The sequence below is a fragment of the Panthera uncia genome (genome assembly GCF_023721935.1).
Source record: "Panthera uncia isolate 11264 chromosome E2 unlocalized genomic scaffold, Puncia_PCG_1.0 HiC_scaffold_19, whole genome shotgun sequence".
NCBI classification, from domain to species: Eukaryota; Metazoa; Chordata; class Mammalia; order Carnivora; family Felidae; genus Panthera; species Panthera uncia.
In genome coordinates, this window is record NW_026057588.1 from 1,451,468 (window position 1) to 1,468,741 (window position 17,274).

At 43.2% G+C, this 17,274-nt stretch overlaps 1 protein-coding gene and 1 non-coding gene across 2 annotated transcripts; both read right to left on the reverse strand.

The window, feature by feature from the left end:
• Window positions 1-1,692: 1,692 nt before the first annotated feature.
• Window positions 1,693-8,572, reverse strand: LOC125915640 (vomeronasal type-1 receptor 4). Its single transcript, XM_049621575.1, has one exon. The coding sequence runs from the start codon at window positions 6,352-6,354 to the stop codon at window positions 5,410-5,412; it is 945 nt and encodes a 314-aa protein (XP_049477532.1). The 5' UTR covers window positions 6,355-8,572; the 3' UTR covers window positions 1,693-5,409.
• Window positions 8,573-16,640: 8,068 nt separating this feature from the next.
• Window positions 16,641-16,748, reverse strand: LOC125916230 (U6 spliceosomal RNA). Its single transcript, XR_007455844.1, has one exon. It is a non-coding gene; the product is annotated as a U6 spliceosomal RNA (small nuclear RNA).
• Between the last annotated feature and the right edge of the window lie 526 nt (window positions 16,749-17,274).

Consider the following 17,274-nt stretch of genomic DNA (forward strand, 5'->3'; position numbering starts at 1 on the left):
ACATATCTGTATAGGGATAATAGATAATACACACACACACACACACACACACACAATCTCTACACCCAACATGGGGCTCAAACTCAAAACAACCTGAAATCAAGGGTCACATGCTCTACTGACTGAGCCAGCCAGGCTCAGCCCTGGGGCAAAATATATTAAGCATGTAAGAAGTGTCAGGAAATAAAAGAAAATTTCAGGAGTAGAGATATGATATGCGCAAAGTTTCCCCCCAACCGCTACTTGGAGCTTTCACTGGAGTAATTTGGAAAGCTCACTGATCATGAGTTTCCCCTTCAGAATGAACATATACACTTGAAGATACATTAGTCTTGCTTTGTTTGTAGGCCAACTAGGAATTTCACATATCGATCCCCTTGAAAATAGTTAATTTGCACTTTTAGATATTCCACAGACATGGGATGAACCCCTATCTGAAATTTAGTCTTGGGTATCAAGACTGATAATGCTATTCACCAAAAGGATGTGAAGATGTTTAAAGCACAGTGAGACTTTCTGGGGAGAGCAGGACAGGTTTCCAAAGTTGCCACAAAAATGGCTTGAGAGACAAGAGGAGACTCACTTCAAGTTTCTATGGAGTTTATACTAGACGGTGGGTCCTGCGTGTGGTTTGACCTTTTGTGGGCACCAAAGGAGCACCTGGGCTTCTAAATTTGGCCACTTGTAGAGTAGACGGGAAGAGGGAGATACATTGAATATGTGCAGTAAGTAAATGTGTGTGTGTGTGTGTGTGTGTGTGTGTGTGTGTGTGTGTTTATCAATTATACCTCAAGCTGTACCAAAAACAGGGAAGGCAACTGAGAGAGGGCTGAGGCTTAAAAGCTGTCTGTCCATGGTCAAATACCAAAAACCAAAAAGCAAAAAACTGGAGTGAGATTAGAATACAACACAGAATGTTTACTCTCAAACCTGATTGCTTGGTTAGGAGAGACCCATTTTCTTCATACTAATAATAACTTCTTATGCATCCTTTCCTGCTACACACATAGGACCCTTTACCCAGTATAACTGCTGAAAGTGAAATACTGAAATACTGTTTAGATAAATTGCCCAAGTCGCTTTTACACTAGTTTGATCATTAATGTGTGCAAGTATTTATCAGACGGTTAATATGATTCAATAATCTTACCAGAAGAGTTTTTCAAAGGTTATAAAAATCTCAATTTGTGATTATACTATTAAGCATTATATGAGTCTTTCAACTCTGGTAAAATTCCTTTTTATTTAGAAATTTTTCCTTAACCCATTTTATATATATTTAGTTTACATGTTTTCTCTGTGTTACTACATTGAAAAATTTGAAAAAATGCATGAGTTAAAGATTCTTTTAAGAGGTGTGTAACACGATAATGTATCCAGGACAATAAGAGATACAAAGTAAGTGCTTTATAGATATGAAGATTAAGAGTTCTTTTAATTTTTCTTAACGTTTATTATTTTTTTTTTATAAAATTTTTTTTTCAACGTTTTTTATTTATTTTTGGGACAGAGAGAGACAGAGCATGAACGGGGGAGGGGCAGAGAGAGAGGGAGACACAGAATCGGAAACAGGCTCCAGGCTCCGAGCCATCAGCCCAGAGCCTGACGCAGGGCTCGAACTCACGGACCGCGAGATCGTGACCTGGCTGAAGTCGGACGCTTAACCGACTGCGCCACCCAGGCGCCCCAACGTTTATTTTTTTTGAGACAGAGGGAGACAGAGCATGAACGGGGGAGGGTCAGAGAGAGGGAGACACAGAATCCGAAACAGGCTCCAGGCTCTGAGTTGTCAGCACAGAGCCCGATGGGGGCTCGAACCCATGAACCGTGAGATCATGACCTGAGCCGAAGTCGGACGCTCAACCAACTGAGCCACCTAGGTGCCCCGAGTAGGAGTTCTTTTATACCTTTTAGTTCAGTGGAAGAAGTAGAACAGTATGAAATTGTGAACTAGAATCTAGTAAGGTGGAGCTAAGAGACCTGTTGATACCCTACAAAACTAATAACCAGGATTTGGAGAACACAATATGTTCATTTTACCTTATAATCATTTCCAATTCTTCTATTATTGCCATAAAACTAATCCTCTCTGTCCTACATTATTGCAATGGATACTGGAACTTATTTTTTTTTTTATTTTTTTAATTTATATCCATGTTAGCTAACATATAGTGCAATAATGATTTCAGGAGTAGAATCCAGTGATTCAACTCCTACATATAACACCCAGTGCTCATTCTAACAAGTGTCTTCCTCAATACCCCTTACCCATCTAGCCCATCCCCCCCACCCACAACCCCTCCAGAAACCCTCTGGAACTTACATCTCAAGTCCTTATAGTATAGTGTCAGGATATCAGACTTTTTTCCCCTAAGTTCAACGTGAAGCTATTTGATGTTTTTACTTGATTGTTTCAATAACATATGTCCTACCATAAAATCCACTTTTTTGGGGGTGGGGGGTGGAGACTCGCATGTTTGAAGGAGGGGGCAGAGATAGATAGATAGATAGATAGAGAGATAGAGATAGAGATAGAGAGAGAGAGAGAGAGAGAGAATGAATCTTAAGCAGGCTCCACACCCAGCATGTAGCCCAAAGCAGGGCTTGATCTCACAATCATGAGATCATGATTTGAGCTCAAATCAAGAGTTGGATGCTTAACTGACTGAGCCACCCAGGCACCCCCATGAAACCCACTCTTAAAATGTACAATTCAGTGGCAAGGATGTCTTTTCTCACCATTCTTGTTCAGCACTGTACTGGAAGTCCTAGATAATGCAGTAAGAAAAAGAAGTAGGACAGACATTATGAAGCAAGAAATAAAACTGTCTTATTTGCAGATCACACGGTCTATGTAGAAACTCCACAGAGTCAAAACGAAAAAACTTTTGGAACTAAGAAATGATTATAGCAAGACTGAAGGACACAAGGTTAATACAATGTGCTGTGTTATCCACCTAAATCCCATATGGTGCAATTCTAACCCACAGGGATGGTATGTGGAGGTGGTGCCCCTGGGAAGTCAATGACTGCATTAGAGGGGAACCCTCATGAAGGAGATAAGTGACCTTATACAAGGGACCTCAGAGAGCTCTTAATCTCCACAATATGAGAATCCAACAAGAAAACAGTCTTTTGCAGCCAAGAATAGGGCCCTCACTTAGACACCTAATTAGCCATCACAGTGATCTTGGGCTTCCCAGCCTCTAGAACAGTGAGAAGCATCTGTTGCTTATGTACCATCTGGTCTATGTTGCTTTGTTATAACAGTTCAGACTAATACAGTACACAAGTCAGCAATGAACAAGTGGAATTTGCATTTAAAAACACAGTAACTTTACACTACCAGAAAAGGAAGTTATACTTAGGTATAAGTCTAACATAGTATGTACAGGATCTACAGGAAGAAAGCTAGGTAGCTGATAAACAAAATCAAAGAACTAAATAAATGGAGAGAGATTTCATGTACACGGACAGAAAGACTCAATAGGGTCAAAGTGTCATTCTTCCCAACTTGACTTACAGATTCAATGCAATCCCAAACTAAATAGCAAGTTATTTGGTGAATATCAACAAATTGATTCTAAAGTTTATATTGATAGTCAAAAGACACACAGTAGGAAACAAAATATTGAAGGAGCTGAACAAAGTCAGAGGACTAATATTACTTGATTTCAAGGCTTACTATAAATATACAGTAATCAATGGGGTGCCTGGGTGGCTCAGACCGTTAAGCGCTCAACTTCGGCTCAGGTCATGATCTCACAGTTCAGGAGTCTGAGCCCTGCATCCGGCTCTGTGTTGACAGCTCAGAGCCTGGAGCCTGCTTTGGATTCTGTGTCTCCCCGTCTCTCTGCCCCTACCCCGGCTTGTGCTCTGTCTCCCTCAAAAAATAAACAAACATTAAATTTTTAAAAAAATATACAGTAATCAAGACACACAAACAGATCAAAGGAACATAATGGAGAGCTCAAAAATGGACCCATACAAACATGGTCAACTGATCTTTGACAAAGAAGCAAAAGCAATACAATGGAGAAAAGGTAGTCTTTTCAACAGATGTGTTGGAGCAAATGGACATCAATGTACAAAAAAAAATTCATCTAGACACAAACCTTATTCCTTTCACAAAATTCAACTCATAATTAATCATAGATGTAAATGTGAAATGTGTAACTATAAAATTCTTAGAAGATGACACAGGAAAAAATCTAGAGGACCTAGGTTTCATCACTTTTTTGATACAATACCAAAGGCACAATCCACGGAGGTAATAATAATTTGGATTTCGTTAAAATTAATAACTTCTGTTGTGCAAAAAACACGGTCAAGAGAATGAGAAAAAAGCCACAGACTGGGGTAAAGTACTCGCAAAGCACATTTCTAAAAGGTCTGGTATTGGAATACACAAAGAACACTCGCAAAGCCCAATAAGAATGCAAAAAACATCATTTAAAAATGGGAAAAAGACAGCAATAAACACCCTCATCAAAGAAGATACACTGGATGGAAAATGAAGCATATGAAAATACACTCCGCATCTTATGTCATTAGACAACTGAAAAGAGAAACAATGAGTTACCACCACACATCTAATACAATGGCCAAAATCCAAAATCCTGACACCAGTGGATGCTAGTAAAGATGCCGAACAACAAATACCATCATTCACTGCTTGTGGGAAGATTATAGCCACTTTGGAAGGCAGTTTAATGTTTTCTTACAAAACTAAACATACTCTTATCACATTCTAGCAATCACATTCCTTGGTATTTATACAAATGAGCTGAAAACTTATTTCCATGTAAAAACCCGGCACATGAATGTTTATAGAACTTCTGCTTAACTGTCCAAACTTGGAAGTAACCAAGTAGGTGAATGGTTAAAAAAAAAAAAAAAAGCTGTGATATATCTAGACAATGGCACATTATTCATCACTAAAAATAAATGGACTATCAAGCCAGGAAAAGACATGGGAGAACCTTAAAAGCACCTTGCCAAATGAAAGAATCCAATCTGCAAAGGCTACATATTGCATTGTTTTAACTACACGATATTCTGGAGAAGGCAATAGTATGGACATGTAAAACATATGGCCAGGCAAAACTATGGCCAGGCAAAACATTTCCCCATGTAAACCAGTTGGTCAACCACTCTATGAATCTGACACAGGAGCTAGGACCCAGTCTATTAAATTTTGTGTAAACACCATTTGATTAAGTTTATGAGGTCAAGCTGCTTTATTCACCTCCGCTACAGAAATGCAGGTTCCTAGTTCAACCAGCTGAAGAAAGCCCAGTGCGCATTAGTGTGTAATGTAGAAAGACATGGCATTTCTCCTTTACTTCCTGAACTCAGTTTTTGATGGTGATGCATCAAGAACTAAATATGGTGCAAAAAACATTCACTTCACATATTTCTGATAAGATTAGGAAATGTTATATTTGTTATCCATGCAAAGCAGAGTCTGGATATAACAGAATTCCGGCCCATAAGCAGAAAGGGGCAGACAGTTGGAAAACACACAGAAATCATGGCAGCGGTGTTCACCAGCCACCAGCTGGAATTACAAAGAAGAGCAACACAAACATGAAAGACGGAGGAGAGGAAGTAGAAAGACACAAAGGTGCTCACGAGGACGAGGATGCTCTGGGTGGCTCTGGACTCAGCAGAGGATCTGGGGGCGACATTAGTGCTGTGAATGTGCTGGACCCGCTGCTTGTGTCTGTGCAGGAGGAAGACCATGGAGCTGCTGGCCCCGATTGTGAGACCACACAAGGAAGCTTCAGGAAATACTATCAACACTGCATATATGGAAACTGTGACTGTCTCGTGATCTACAGCAAGACAGTAGCCCAAATCTCCTTTCTTTGTGAAGTTTTTCATGCTCCGGTTGCTAAACACATATAACAGAGGAAAAACTAAATTTACAAACATGAACTGGATCCAACAGAGGGAAATGGAGAAGCCAATGTACTTTGGGGCTTTGACTTTAAACTCCTTCAAACAGGAGTTCATGGGGCTGATCATAATGGTCTGGAACACAGTCAAGAGGCAGGTGCTGCCAATGGACATTCCCCTGCCCACCCTCTGAACACAGAAAAGAAGTTTGCATCCAAACTCATTGAAAAAATGTTTCAACCCAAAAGATGCCACAGTGTGGGGGACTCCTTTGGAGACAATGACCAAGGAGTTGGCTATCGTCAGGTGCCTGAGAATCAAATGGGTGGACCTCACCCTGCACTCAGTGTGGTAAAGGAACAGGTAATGGTAGAGAAGAGAGAAATTGCCCACAATTCCAACTACGGTCTGTGACAAGAAGATTATTCCCACTATCAAATCCCTGTAGGACATTCTGTCATTCAACACCCTTACTTTTAAATTATGGCAACAATCATTCTTCTGAGCAAAAAGGCTCACTGAAGATTTCTGACACCAAAAGGGACTTTCATTATGTGCTTCTGTTTGATGGCCAAGACTTCATGAGATGGGAATAATAGATGTCTGGTATATTTCACTGAAAAGTCAGCATGAAAGATGACGTGGTTAGCCTGGGGGAAGCAATGACAAGTGACGGCAAAGGGAATGAATGCAAATACAACATTTTCAGAAAAAGCTAAAATTCACTAGCTGTACCTGAGGATGGAGGGACCCTCAATCACTCCCCATGTCATAAAACAGATAAACTCTCAATGGATTGCTCACCTGAATTTTAAAGAAAAATAGTGTACTTTTTTTTTTTTTTTTTAGAAAACCAAACAAGATATTTCTATGGTCTTAGAATAAGAAAATACTTACTTTAAAGAAGATATTTCTTAAATAGCACAGAACACATTAATCATATGGGTGAAATGACAAAATTAAGGGTAGTTCTCATCAAAACACACACACACACACACACACCCAGACAGATATAACCTGTAACCAGCACAAAGAACTACTACAAACCACACAACAAAATAAATAGGCAAAGCATTCCAACAGAAATTTTAAAAAGAAGTTATTCAGTGGATAATACATATGTAAAAGTATTTAAAGATTTTTAAATGTTTACTCATTTTTGAAAGAGAGAGAGAGAACATGCAGGGGAAGGGCAGATAGAGAGAAGGAGACACAGAATCCAAGGCAGGCTCCAGGCTCTGAGCTGTCAGCACAGAGCCCAACACAAGGCTCAAACTCACAAGCCGTGAGATCACGACCTGAGCCGAAGTCAGATGCTCAACCAGCTGAGCCACGCAGGCACCCCGTGTGTAGAAGTATTTAATATCCTTAGTAAACAGGAAAATCAAAATATAACCACTACCTAAATATAATGCCAAACAGCACTGAAAAATATAAACTGGAAATGACAGAAATAACGAGGCTCTGGCAAAGATATAGATTAATGAAGAATCTCAGATACTGCTGGCAGGTGTTAAAACTGGTACACACATTTGGAAAATGATGCGGTATCCACTTTAGCTGTCCAAATACAACCCTGTGTCCCAACAATTCTACTCCTGCAAATGCATGTAACAGAAATCTGTGCATTTATCATCAGAAAGACCAATCACAGGGTTTATATGCCAGCACTACTCATTACTCGTAACAGCCCCAAACTAAAAACTACCCACCAGCTCATTAACAGAATGAATCAATTAACTGACTCATATTTACACAATGGTGTCCTATACCATGAATGGGGGGAGTAATATACAGCAATACAGATAAATTCACAACATCAGATAGAATGGGGAAAAAATGACAATATGAAAGAGATCATGCCATATGTTCCATTTATGTAAAGTACAAAACAGGCAAAGTGAACTACTCTCTTAAATGTTAGAGCAGATATAAACCTATGTCCTAAGATTCCACTCCCATAAATCCGTGCAAAAGAATTATATTCTTGGAGGTAGTGACAGGTACAAGAGGGTTTCTGAAGAGCTACAGCATTCTTTTCTTGATCTAGGTGTTGTGTACAGAGGTGTGTTCAGTCATGAATTCCACTGACCTCTGTGCTTACAACCTGTGTAGTGTCTGTCATTTTTGAAAATGCCTAACACACACACACACACACAAATCTGTGAGTGGCTGCAAAAGGCTGTCCTGTGATCGTGTGTGACCTGCTGATGGAGTCCATGCGGAAGAAACTTACAGATCTACAGGTCCAGATCTGAGCCCACATGAAGCCTCAGGGAACAGTAACAATATTGAGTCTGCAAATTTGTCACAAAATTCAGTAGAGCAGAATCCTAAATTTCTGTTCTCTGTGATGGGTTTGTTGCCCCATTTGGAAATCCTACAGGAAAGGGATATTTACCAGCATATAAAGAAACCAGGGGCGCCTGGGTGGCTCAGCTGGTTGAGTGTCCGACTTCAGCTCAGGTCATGATCTCACAGTTTATGGGTTCGAGCCCTGTATCGGGCTCTGTGCTGACAGCTCAGAGCCTGGAGCCCACTTTGGATTCTGTGTCTCCCTCTCTCTACCCCTCCCCAACTCGTGCTCTGTTTCTAAAAAATGAATAAACCTTAAAAAAATTACAGAAAAAAAAAGAAAGAAAAAAAAAAAAAAAGAAACCAGCAGAGGAAAATGGAAACCCCCAAATCTTGGGGAGGCTGTACTTTAATTTCCACCCACCTGGAGGTCCTGGGGCTGCTTGTGATGGCTGGAGACACAGAAGGAGCAGCTGGTGCCAATGGACACACCCTGCCAGCTCTGTGAGGACAGAAAACAAATCTACATTCAAAAGTCACTGAAGAGGGGCGCCTGGGTGGCTCAGTTGGTTGGGCATCCAACTTCAGCTCAGGTCATGATCTTGTGGTCTGTGAGTTCGAGCCCCGCGTCGGGCTCTGTGCTAACAGCTCAGAGCCTGGAGCCTGCTTCTGATTCTGTGTCTCCCTCTCTCTGGCCCTCCCCTGCTCACACTCTGTCTCACTCTCTCTCTCAAAAATAAATAAATATTAAAAAAAAAAGTCACTGAAGAAATCCTTCGCCTAAAGGCTGCCATTGGCTTGGGGACACCTATAAAAGGCATGACCAAGAAAAAACTGTAACCAGATGTTTTAGAACCAAATCTGTGCAGCACAACCTGCATCTTATATAACAAAATGAGAGATGAGAGCAGTGAAGAGAAAATGCCCAGGATTCCAACAAGTCTCAGATAAGGAGACCACTCCTATTGTCAAAAATCTAGGGCCAGTTGCCAGTGACTGGTATTTGTCTTCAGACTCAGAGGATCCTGCACCAGATCATGTCGTGTGGACTAGATTGATCATATCAACTGAAATCCAATATGCTCTCTGAGATACATTTCTTCAATTTAGTTTTGTTAAGGGGCTTCCAAGAATGGAATGAATAACTCTTACATGGCACTTAAAACGCGCAAGTCACTGCTGTACAGCCGTAAATATGAATCATTTTTAAAATTTTCCTCACTGCATGACAGAGGCACTGCAAAGACAAGAAGAACTCAGAGACAGAGAAGTTAAGGGACGTATCTAAATTCACACACTGGTCAGGGGCCGAATGGAGACTGGAACATGGCAGGCTGGAGCCAACAGTGCCCGAAACTCTGTGCTCCACGGACAATTCAGGTCAGCTGTATCTTCCAATAAGACCTGTATTTAGTTTTGAAAAACACTTTTCCATTTCATTTCATGCTACTTTTCTTCTCCTTGACAAACCTGCTCATAAAGTTTCCATATTCTTTAATAATTTATTCTCTAGGCTAATCCTACAAGAAACTTTGCAAGGTCTTAGCTGGGTTTGGTGAATGAAGGGTTTGCTCAATGTGAGTTCAGCAGAAAGACTCATTGGCTATCATTCCAGGAAGGAAAACACAGTGGACTCAATCCAATAAACCATCTGACAATATTACCCTGTTCCCAGAGCTGTGAAGCAAAAAAATATATATGATATGTAATTAAACAGTGTGAGGTAGAAACTAAGTTATTAGTAATTTTGGTTCAAATGATTAAGCATTAAATCCCACAATAAGCGAAACTATTGGATATTAGGCAACATATGTGAAAGACAAAAGACAGTAGAAGAGAATATCTGGGAATACAGAATCTTGTGTATCGTTTATGTTGAAATCATAAGGAAATGAGTTGTGAGCTTGGGGATGATGTCAGAATATTAAACCACAGATAATAAGACAAGATACATGTACTCATGACAGCTGTTTTCTGGAACCCATAATTATAGTTACCATTTCCTTAAATGTTGCTTCTCTAACTTCAAGAAGTAAAGGAATCTTCCCATAGCCAGGAGGCCTCAGATGGTTTCAGTACAGGCACAATTACTATCTCCAGTAAGGGCATCATATACTTGAGTTACAAAAAAAGAAACTAACAAAAATTCTAGAAACTAATTCATATATACTATTTCTGTAGACAACTGGAAACTGTTAGAGGTCTAAAGGCATTGTAGGCACACCTCTACTGACACTGAAAACTCAACCTATGATTCCTGCAAAGTAATGTCAACAGCAGAGGGCTTTCATAACTACGGTCCTTACGCACCTTCAAAATGACCCTTCCTTGTCAATGGCATTTTCATCAGTAACAGTCCGCGGGAGGACTTCATTAAACGGCACCAGGAACCACCAGGCGTGGGTGTGGGTGCAGGGTCCGGGGTCCTCACCTCTATCGACAAGCTCAGCTCACACCCAAGGAACTACTCCACCTCCCTCTTTAGCTCTTCCCCTGGTCTGTCCCGACCCTCAGGATCCCTTTCCAGACACGAACACTTACTCACACGTCCTTCCTTACAGGCGCTGCCTCTCAGTCTGACAGAGAAAGAACTCACTGGACTCGTCACGTTGAAGGATGGGGGCGCAGCGTGAAGGTCACAGCAGCCAGTACGTGTGAGGGAGGGAGGCAGCCAGACCAGAGATAAGGCTTTGTGATCTGTGACCTCACCTCCCGTCAGAACTGCAATTATCATTTCACACGTGGTGGCAATGACAGCACAGCCTTCGGTAGCTGACAATACTTCTGAAAAACTTTCTCCCAGGACTAATTACCAAATCCAATTACAAGTTGGTGAGTATCTCCGAAGAGATTGTTGTCTGCTTTAGGAGGTGCTCTTACTTTCATGATCCCTGATGGCACAGAGGGGCTCAAGGGAAGGAGCAGTAAATACTGATGTCAGACAACTAAGGGACTGGCAGCGAGTGTGTGTGTCTCACAGGCATCCCTGATTCCCTCAGAAGTTCTTCCACCAAAAATCTAGAGCATTCTTAGTCTTCTGTCTTCTAAGCTGCATCATTATTTGAGAATTGAGGAAATACACGGAATCAGAATCCAGCAAGAATATCTAAAGAGATATAAAAGAGAACATGCCAACAATTCATATTAGAAAACATGAGTGAGTCCCATGTTTTTTGAGTAAAAAGAAGAAATCATGGGACTCATTTTTTCAAGTTTATTTTATTTTGAGAGAGAGAGAGACAGACAGACAGACAGACAGAGGGTGGGAGGGGCAGAGAGAGAGGGAGAGAAAGAGACTCCCAAGCAGGCTCCACACTGCCAGCACAGAGGCAGACATGGGGCCTGCACCCATGAACCTGACCTGAGCTGAAACCAAGAGTTGGATGCTCCACCAACTGAGTCATCAGGTGTCCCAGGTCTCATATTTATAACTAAATACAAATTATACTGAGATTTGTGATATGCAAATATTATCAAAACGACATTATAATAATATTGACCCTGGCAATCAAAGGAAGTCTAAAAATCTACCCCTCTAAGAAAAACAGATGTTTATCAAAGTGACCCTCAGAAATACAGGTACCGGGATTCCATGATTTCACAAGCAGGTTCTACCACCGTTCTATCAGAGAAGTCAATGCTGCTCTCTGTTAATTCAACAGCACTGAGCTCTTACCAGAGGTCTCTACACTTCTCTTTTATTAAGGGAGCACTTGGGGCTCATGCTTTTCATGAGGGAGCACTTAGGGCTCATGCAACTAACGAAGACACAAAATTTACGAGCCAAAAGTCACTTCTACGGATTTACCAACAGACAAATACACAGTCTCAACAAGGTCCACTGTCCATTCCCCTGTGAGGGTTCTTCATCCATGTGGAAAGGTGGGGAACCACAGTCCACCTAGCAGCACACCTACTTCTGATATCAAGTGGAAGGAAGCTTGGGGTTCCCCAAACTACGCTTAGCTGACAGAATTCCCCCTAAGGACGCCCAGACTCACTGAGAGCTGTTGCACTCACTGTTATAGTTTGTTACAGGGAAAGGATACAGGTGACTATCAAACAGGGAAGAAATGCTTGGGGCAAAGTTCAGTGAAAGTACCAAATGGAAAGCTCCAGGGTCCTCTCTCTGTGAAGTGATGGATGGGTTGCTCTCCGAGCACTGAAACCTGACAATATTCAGAGCGTACGGCCACCAGGGACGCTCACTCAAGCCTACGTGCGCACACTTTCTCCTGGAGCTCGGCCACATACCGTCAGGGTGGCCGGCGTTTAGCCTCCTGTTCTTGCACCGTCTGGTGGACACCTTCAGTGTCCAGCGTCTCCTCCATGGACCGAGGCCCTATCATAAATCCCACTGGGAGACCGTCTCACGGTCCCACCCCAGACAAAGAAAATATATGAGCAAGACATTCCAAGGGGTGAAGATCCCCTCCCAGGAGGTGAGGGTGAAGCCGAACCACCATTTTGGTGATATTAAATGTTCACTGTATCCCCTACTCCCCAATTTCCCAGTGCAGGAATAGAGCCAGATGGCTGCCAGCCCATTCTGCAAGCACACGGGCTCACACACAGGCACATTTGCACACTCAGGCACACACACACGCATACACTATGCACACTCATCGACTCAAACACATGGAAAAAACACACGTGCATACAGTCTTTCTCATTCTGGCATATTTAGTCTCAGGCCCACAGACACTCATGTGCACAGAGACTACATACACATTCACACTCATATTCACACACACAATGCACACCCTCACACCACTGGCCTACTCTTTCACAAAGCCCCTCACACAATTACCAGGTGTATGCTCCTCAAAAACATGTTTGTATAAATATGTTTATCAAAGACATGTGTCCAAGTCTGAAAATGCAAGAATGGGGCCCCATGTCTGCCCCTGCATGCCTCCAACTGCAGACCCCACCAGGACGTCTTAAATGACCAGCATTTCAATAGTTCTGTGAGCTCTGGTTGTGGAAATGCAGGGCGTGCTGAGGGGCAGTTCATGAGGGTGTAACAGCAGCATAAGAAGGGCTGGGGGGGGAAGAGCGCAAAGATATAAAACAGGGGTGATGCACACAGCACGGTGACGTGGGTGGGGGTTTACTCCGCTAAAGCTGCCATGACAAAATATCCAAGGCTGGTGGTGTGAACCACAGAAACCTATTTCCTCAGAGTTCCTCAAGCCACGAACCCAAGACAGAGGTGTCAGCAGGGTTGGCTTCTTCTGAGGCCTCTCTCCTTGGCTTCCGGGTGCCCCCCATCTCCGTGTGCTCACATGGCCTTGTTCTGCCCATGCGCATCTGCTTCCCTGGGGTCTGTATGTCCGGAGGTCCTTCTTGTAAGGACACCAGTCACACTGTACTATTTCCACTTTAATAGCCTCACTTAACCTCATTATCTCTTTGAAGCCCCCACCTCCAAGTTCAAGGGATTACAGCGTCAACATAAGAATTCAGGTGCACACAATTCCGTTCCTAACAAGAGTACACAAAGTGAGAGGTGAGTGAGGACAGAGAATAAAAGGCACACAGGGGTTAAAGGGTGCAGTATGCTTCAAGAGCACTGCACGACTTAAGGGCACGAGGGGACAGAGTGTGTGAGATGTTCAGGGTGTAACACACATCAGTCTGGGGGTATGACAGTCATAAGAATAAAGTGGAATTGGTGGAGAGGGCATAATCAGCAAAAGTGAGCAAAGGGTGGGGCTGGGTAAAGGCCCCGACAATTCACGAGCACATGGGGCTAAAGAAACACACGGTAGGAAGGGAACATTTTGTGGGATGAAAGCCATTTGATGGGGGACACAAACCACTGTGACTCTTGCAGCGATGAAAGGCAGAACTCTTTTTTTCAATATATGAAATTTATTGTCAAACTGGTTTCCATACAACACCCAGTGCTCATCCCAAAAGGTGACCTCCTCAATACCCATCACCCACCCTTCCCTCTCTCTCACCCCCCATCAACCCTCAGTTTGTTCTCAGTTTTTAAGAGTCTCTTATGCTTTTGCTCTCTCCCACTCTAACCTCTTTTTTTCCCTCCCCCTCCCCCATGGGTTTCTGTTAAGTTTCTCAGGATCCACATAAGAGTGAAACCATATGGTATCTGTCTTTCTCTGTATGGCTTATTTCACTTAGCATCACACTCTCCAGTTCCATCCACGTTGCTACAAAAGGCCGTATTTCATTCTTTCTCATTGCCACGTAGTATTCCATTGTGTATATAAACCACATCTTCTTTATCCATTCATCAGTTGATGGACATTTAGGCTCTTTCCATAATTTGGCTATTGTTGAGAGTGCAAAAGGCAGAACTCTTTTATGACCAGCAGCTGCACAGGGTCGAAGGCTGCCAGGTGGGGCCACGCTACGGGATGCCCATGGGGACGGGGTGACAAGCTAAAGCTGGAAGAGCAGCTTATGTGAGGAAGCGGAATGAAGTGAGCTACTTTTCAAGGCTTCCCAGTGGACTGGCTGATTGGCTAATATCACAAGTTCCAGAGCAGAAAGGCTGTCCCTGGTTGTCTAGTACCTGCCACAGGGTGGTCACAGCTGCTGCAAAGTGGCCAGAGTGTGTGAGAGCCCAGTGACAGAAGGGACTGAGACATGGACATGGTCAGCTGCTCAGCTGGGGGAAGTGACTGCCCTGTAGCTGGAACCTGGTAATAGGGTCAAGAGAGTATAAAAGACACACACACACAAATATGACACACTGTATTAATGAAGTACGGATGCACTGGATGTGGTTAGTGGCCCAAGACAGAGACAGAGGGTGGAAAGGGAGCTGAAACCTTTGTGGGGAGATAATGGTCTCAAGGACACAAAACGGGTGTGGGTGATGAAGTCAGCTGGGAAGAGAAGGGGAATGAAAAGATTAAGGGACTCAGGAAGGGCGCCTGGTTGGCTCAGTCAGTTAAGCATCAGACTTCAGCCTCAGGTCATGATCTCGCTGTCCGTGAGTTCCAGCCCCACGTTGGGCTCTGTGCTGATGCCGCAGAGCCTGGAGCCGCCTGCTTTGGATTCTGTGTCTCCCTCTCTCTACCCCTCTCCCTCCCTCCCCCTCTCTCTCTCTTCCTCAAAAATAAACACTAAAAAATTGTTTTAAAGGGACTCAGGAAAAGGGGTAATGTTGGGGTGTGTATGGGGTACACAGGGAGCGGACAGCACCCAAGAACTTAGGGCGAAGATGGGCCATGGAGGATATGGGCACTGGGCTGCAGTCATTGGCTTCTGCCCCGGATGAAATTCAATACAGGTCAACAGGGATGGACAATGTGCAGGTGATGATAGGACAGAGGTCCCTGGAATAGTGCAGGGGATAGACACGAGAAATGGAATTAAAAATGGGTGCACAATAGAGCTGGGGAAGGAAGTCTTGAAGGTTCAGGTGGAAGTGCGTGGGAGCACGCACAGGCCCAGGGGTTGGAGGGACAGGCTAAAGTACTGGGATGGAGAAAGACCTGTAGGGGGGGAGGGGTAGAGGACAAGAGGCTATAGTGGTAGAAAGATGGGCAGTATGGAAATTGTGGGCGTGGAGGTCACAAGGGCAGGTGGGAAATTACATGCATTCGCTGCATTCCTTTACAACCTCATTGACAAGGGACTCCGTTTCTCATGGACCTGTTGGTATAGGGACCTATGCAAAATTTCCCTGTAAAATCGTTAACGCACAGTAGGACCACAGGTAGGATGCTGTGTGAACACTCCACCATGTCAGTCTCATCACTGAAATCCAGTTCTTAGAGGGAACGACCACGAGAGACTGTTGGGACTGCCTGTTTCCTGCTACTGAGCACTCAGCGTTGGAAACGGTTGCCATGCTCGGTCCCTTCCTAATACTCATGTCTGCTACAACTTTTCTGACTCAAGACGATGTGATCAAAGACTCTTTCCGGGGGCGCCTGTGTGGCGCAGTCGGTTAAGCGTCCGACTTCAGCCAGGTCACGATCTCACGGTCCGTGAGTTCGAGCCCCGCGTCGGGCTCTGGGCTGATGGCTCGGAGCCTGGAGCCTGTTTCCGATTCTGTGTCTCCCTCTCTCTCTGTCCCTCCCCCGTTCATGCTCTGTCTCTCTCTGTCCCAAAAATAAAATAAACGTTGAAAAAAAAAATTAAAAAAGACTCTTTCCGTATTGTATTTCTAAACTGACATACATGCTTTACATATGAAATGAATCTAACGAAGGAGAATGGAAAAATATTAAGCACTCTGTTCCTTGCATGAAATCATCCCATGTGTAATCACTGGGATCACACAGAGGTAAGAAGAGCTCCACACGCAGGTGATATACCCTTGGTTATCTTGCATCACATGGTAAAAGAGACTTTGCAGATGTAATTATGGTTCATAATCATCCAACTTTATTTTATTTCCTTTAGTCAGGTCTTTATTCAAAATTAATTGTCCACAATGATTTGACGTTTAAGGAATAAACAAATAGATGGAATGCTTCACGAATGTGCATGCCATTCTGTGCATGGGGTCCGTGCTAATCTTTTCTGAGTCACCCCCATTTTAGTATATGTGTTGCCAAAGCAAGCACTATAATCACTGGACTTTATTTTTTTTTTAACGTTTATTTATTTTTGAGACAGAGAGAGACAGAGCATGAATGGGGGAGGGTCAGAGAGAGAGAGGGAGACACAAAATCTGAAACAGGCTCCAGGCTCTGCACTGTCAGCACAGAGCCCGATGCAGGACTTGAACTCACGGACCACGAGATCACGACCTGAGCCGAAGTCGGACGCTCAACTGACTGAGCCACCCAGGCGCCCCAATCACTGCACTTTAAATGAGGTGGACTATCCTGGATCATCTATGTGGATCCAAAAAATCATATGGACCTTCAAGAACAAAAGTAGTCAAGAGATAGAGACGGGGAAAGAGAGGGAGAACAGGGAGGGAGGCAGCATGCTGATTCTGGCTTTCAAGGTGGAGGGGCTACATGTAAATCATTTTTATTATTTTTTTACTTATTTTCATTTTAGTTCTTTTTAATTTTAGAGAGAGAAAGGGGACACACACACACACACACACACAGAGAGAGAGAGAGAGAGAGAGAGAGAGAG

Bases quoted from the DNA above. Each gene is read 5' to 3' on its own strand.
- LOC125915640 (XM_049621575.1), bottom strand. From the start codon at position 6,354: ATGTCCTACAGGGATTTGATAGTGGGAATAATCTTCTTGTCACAGACC.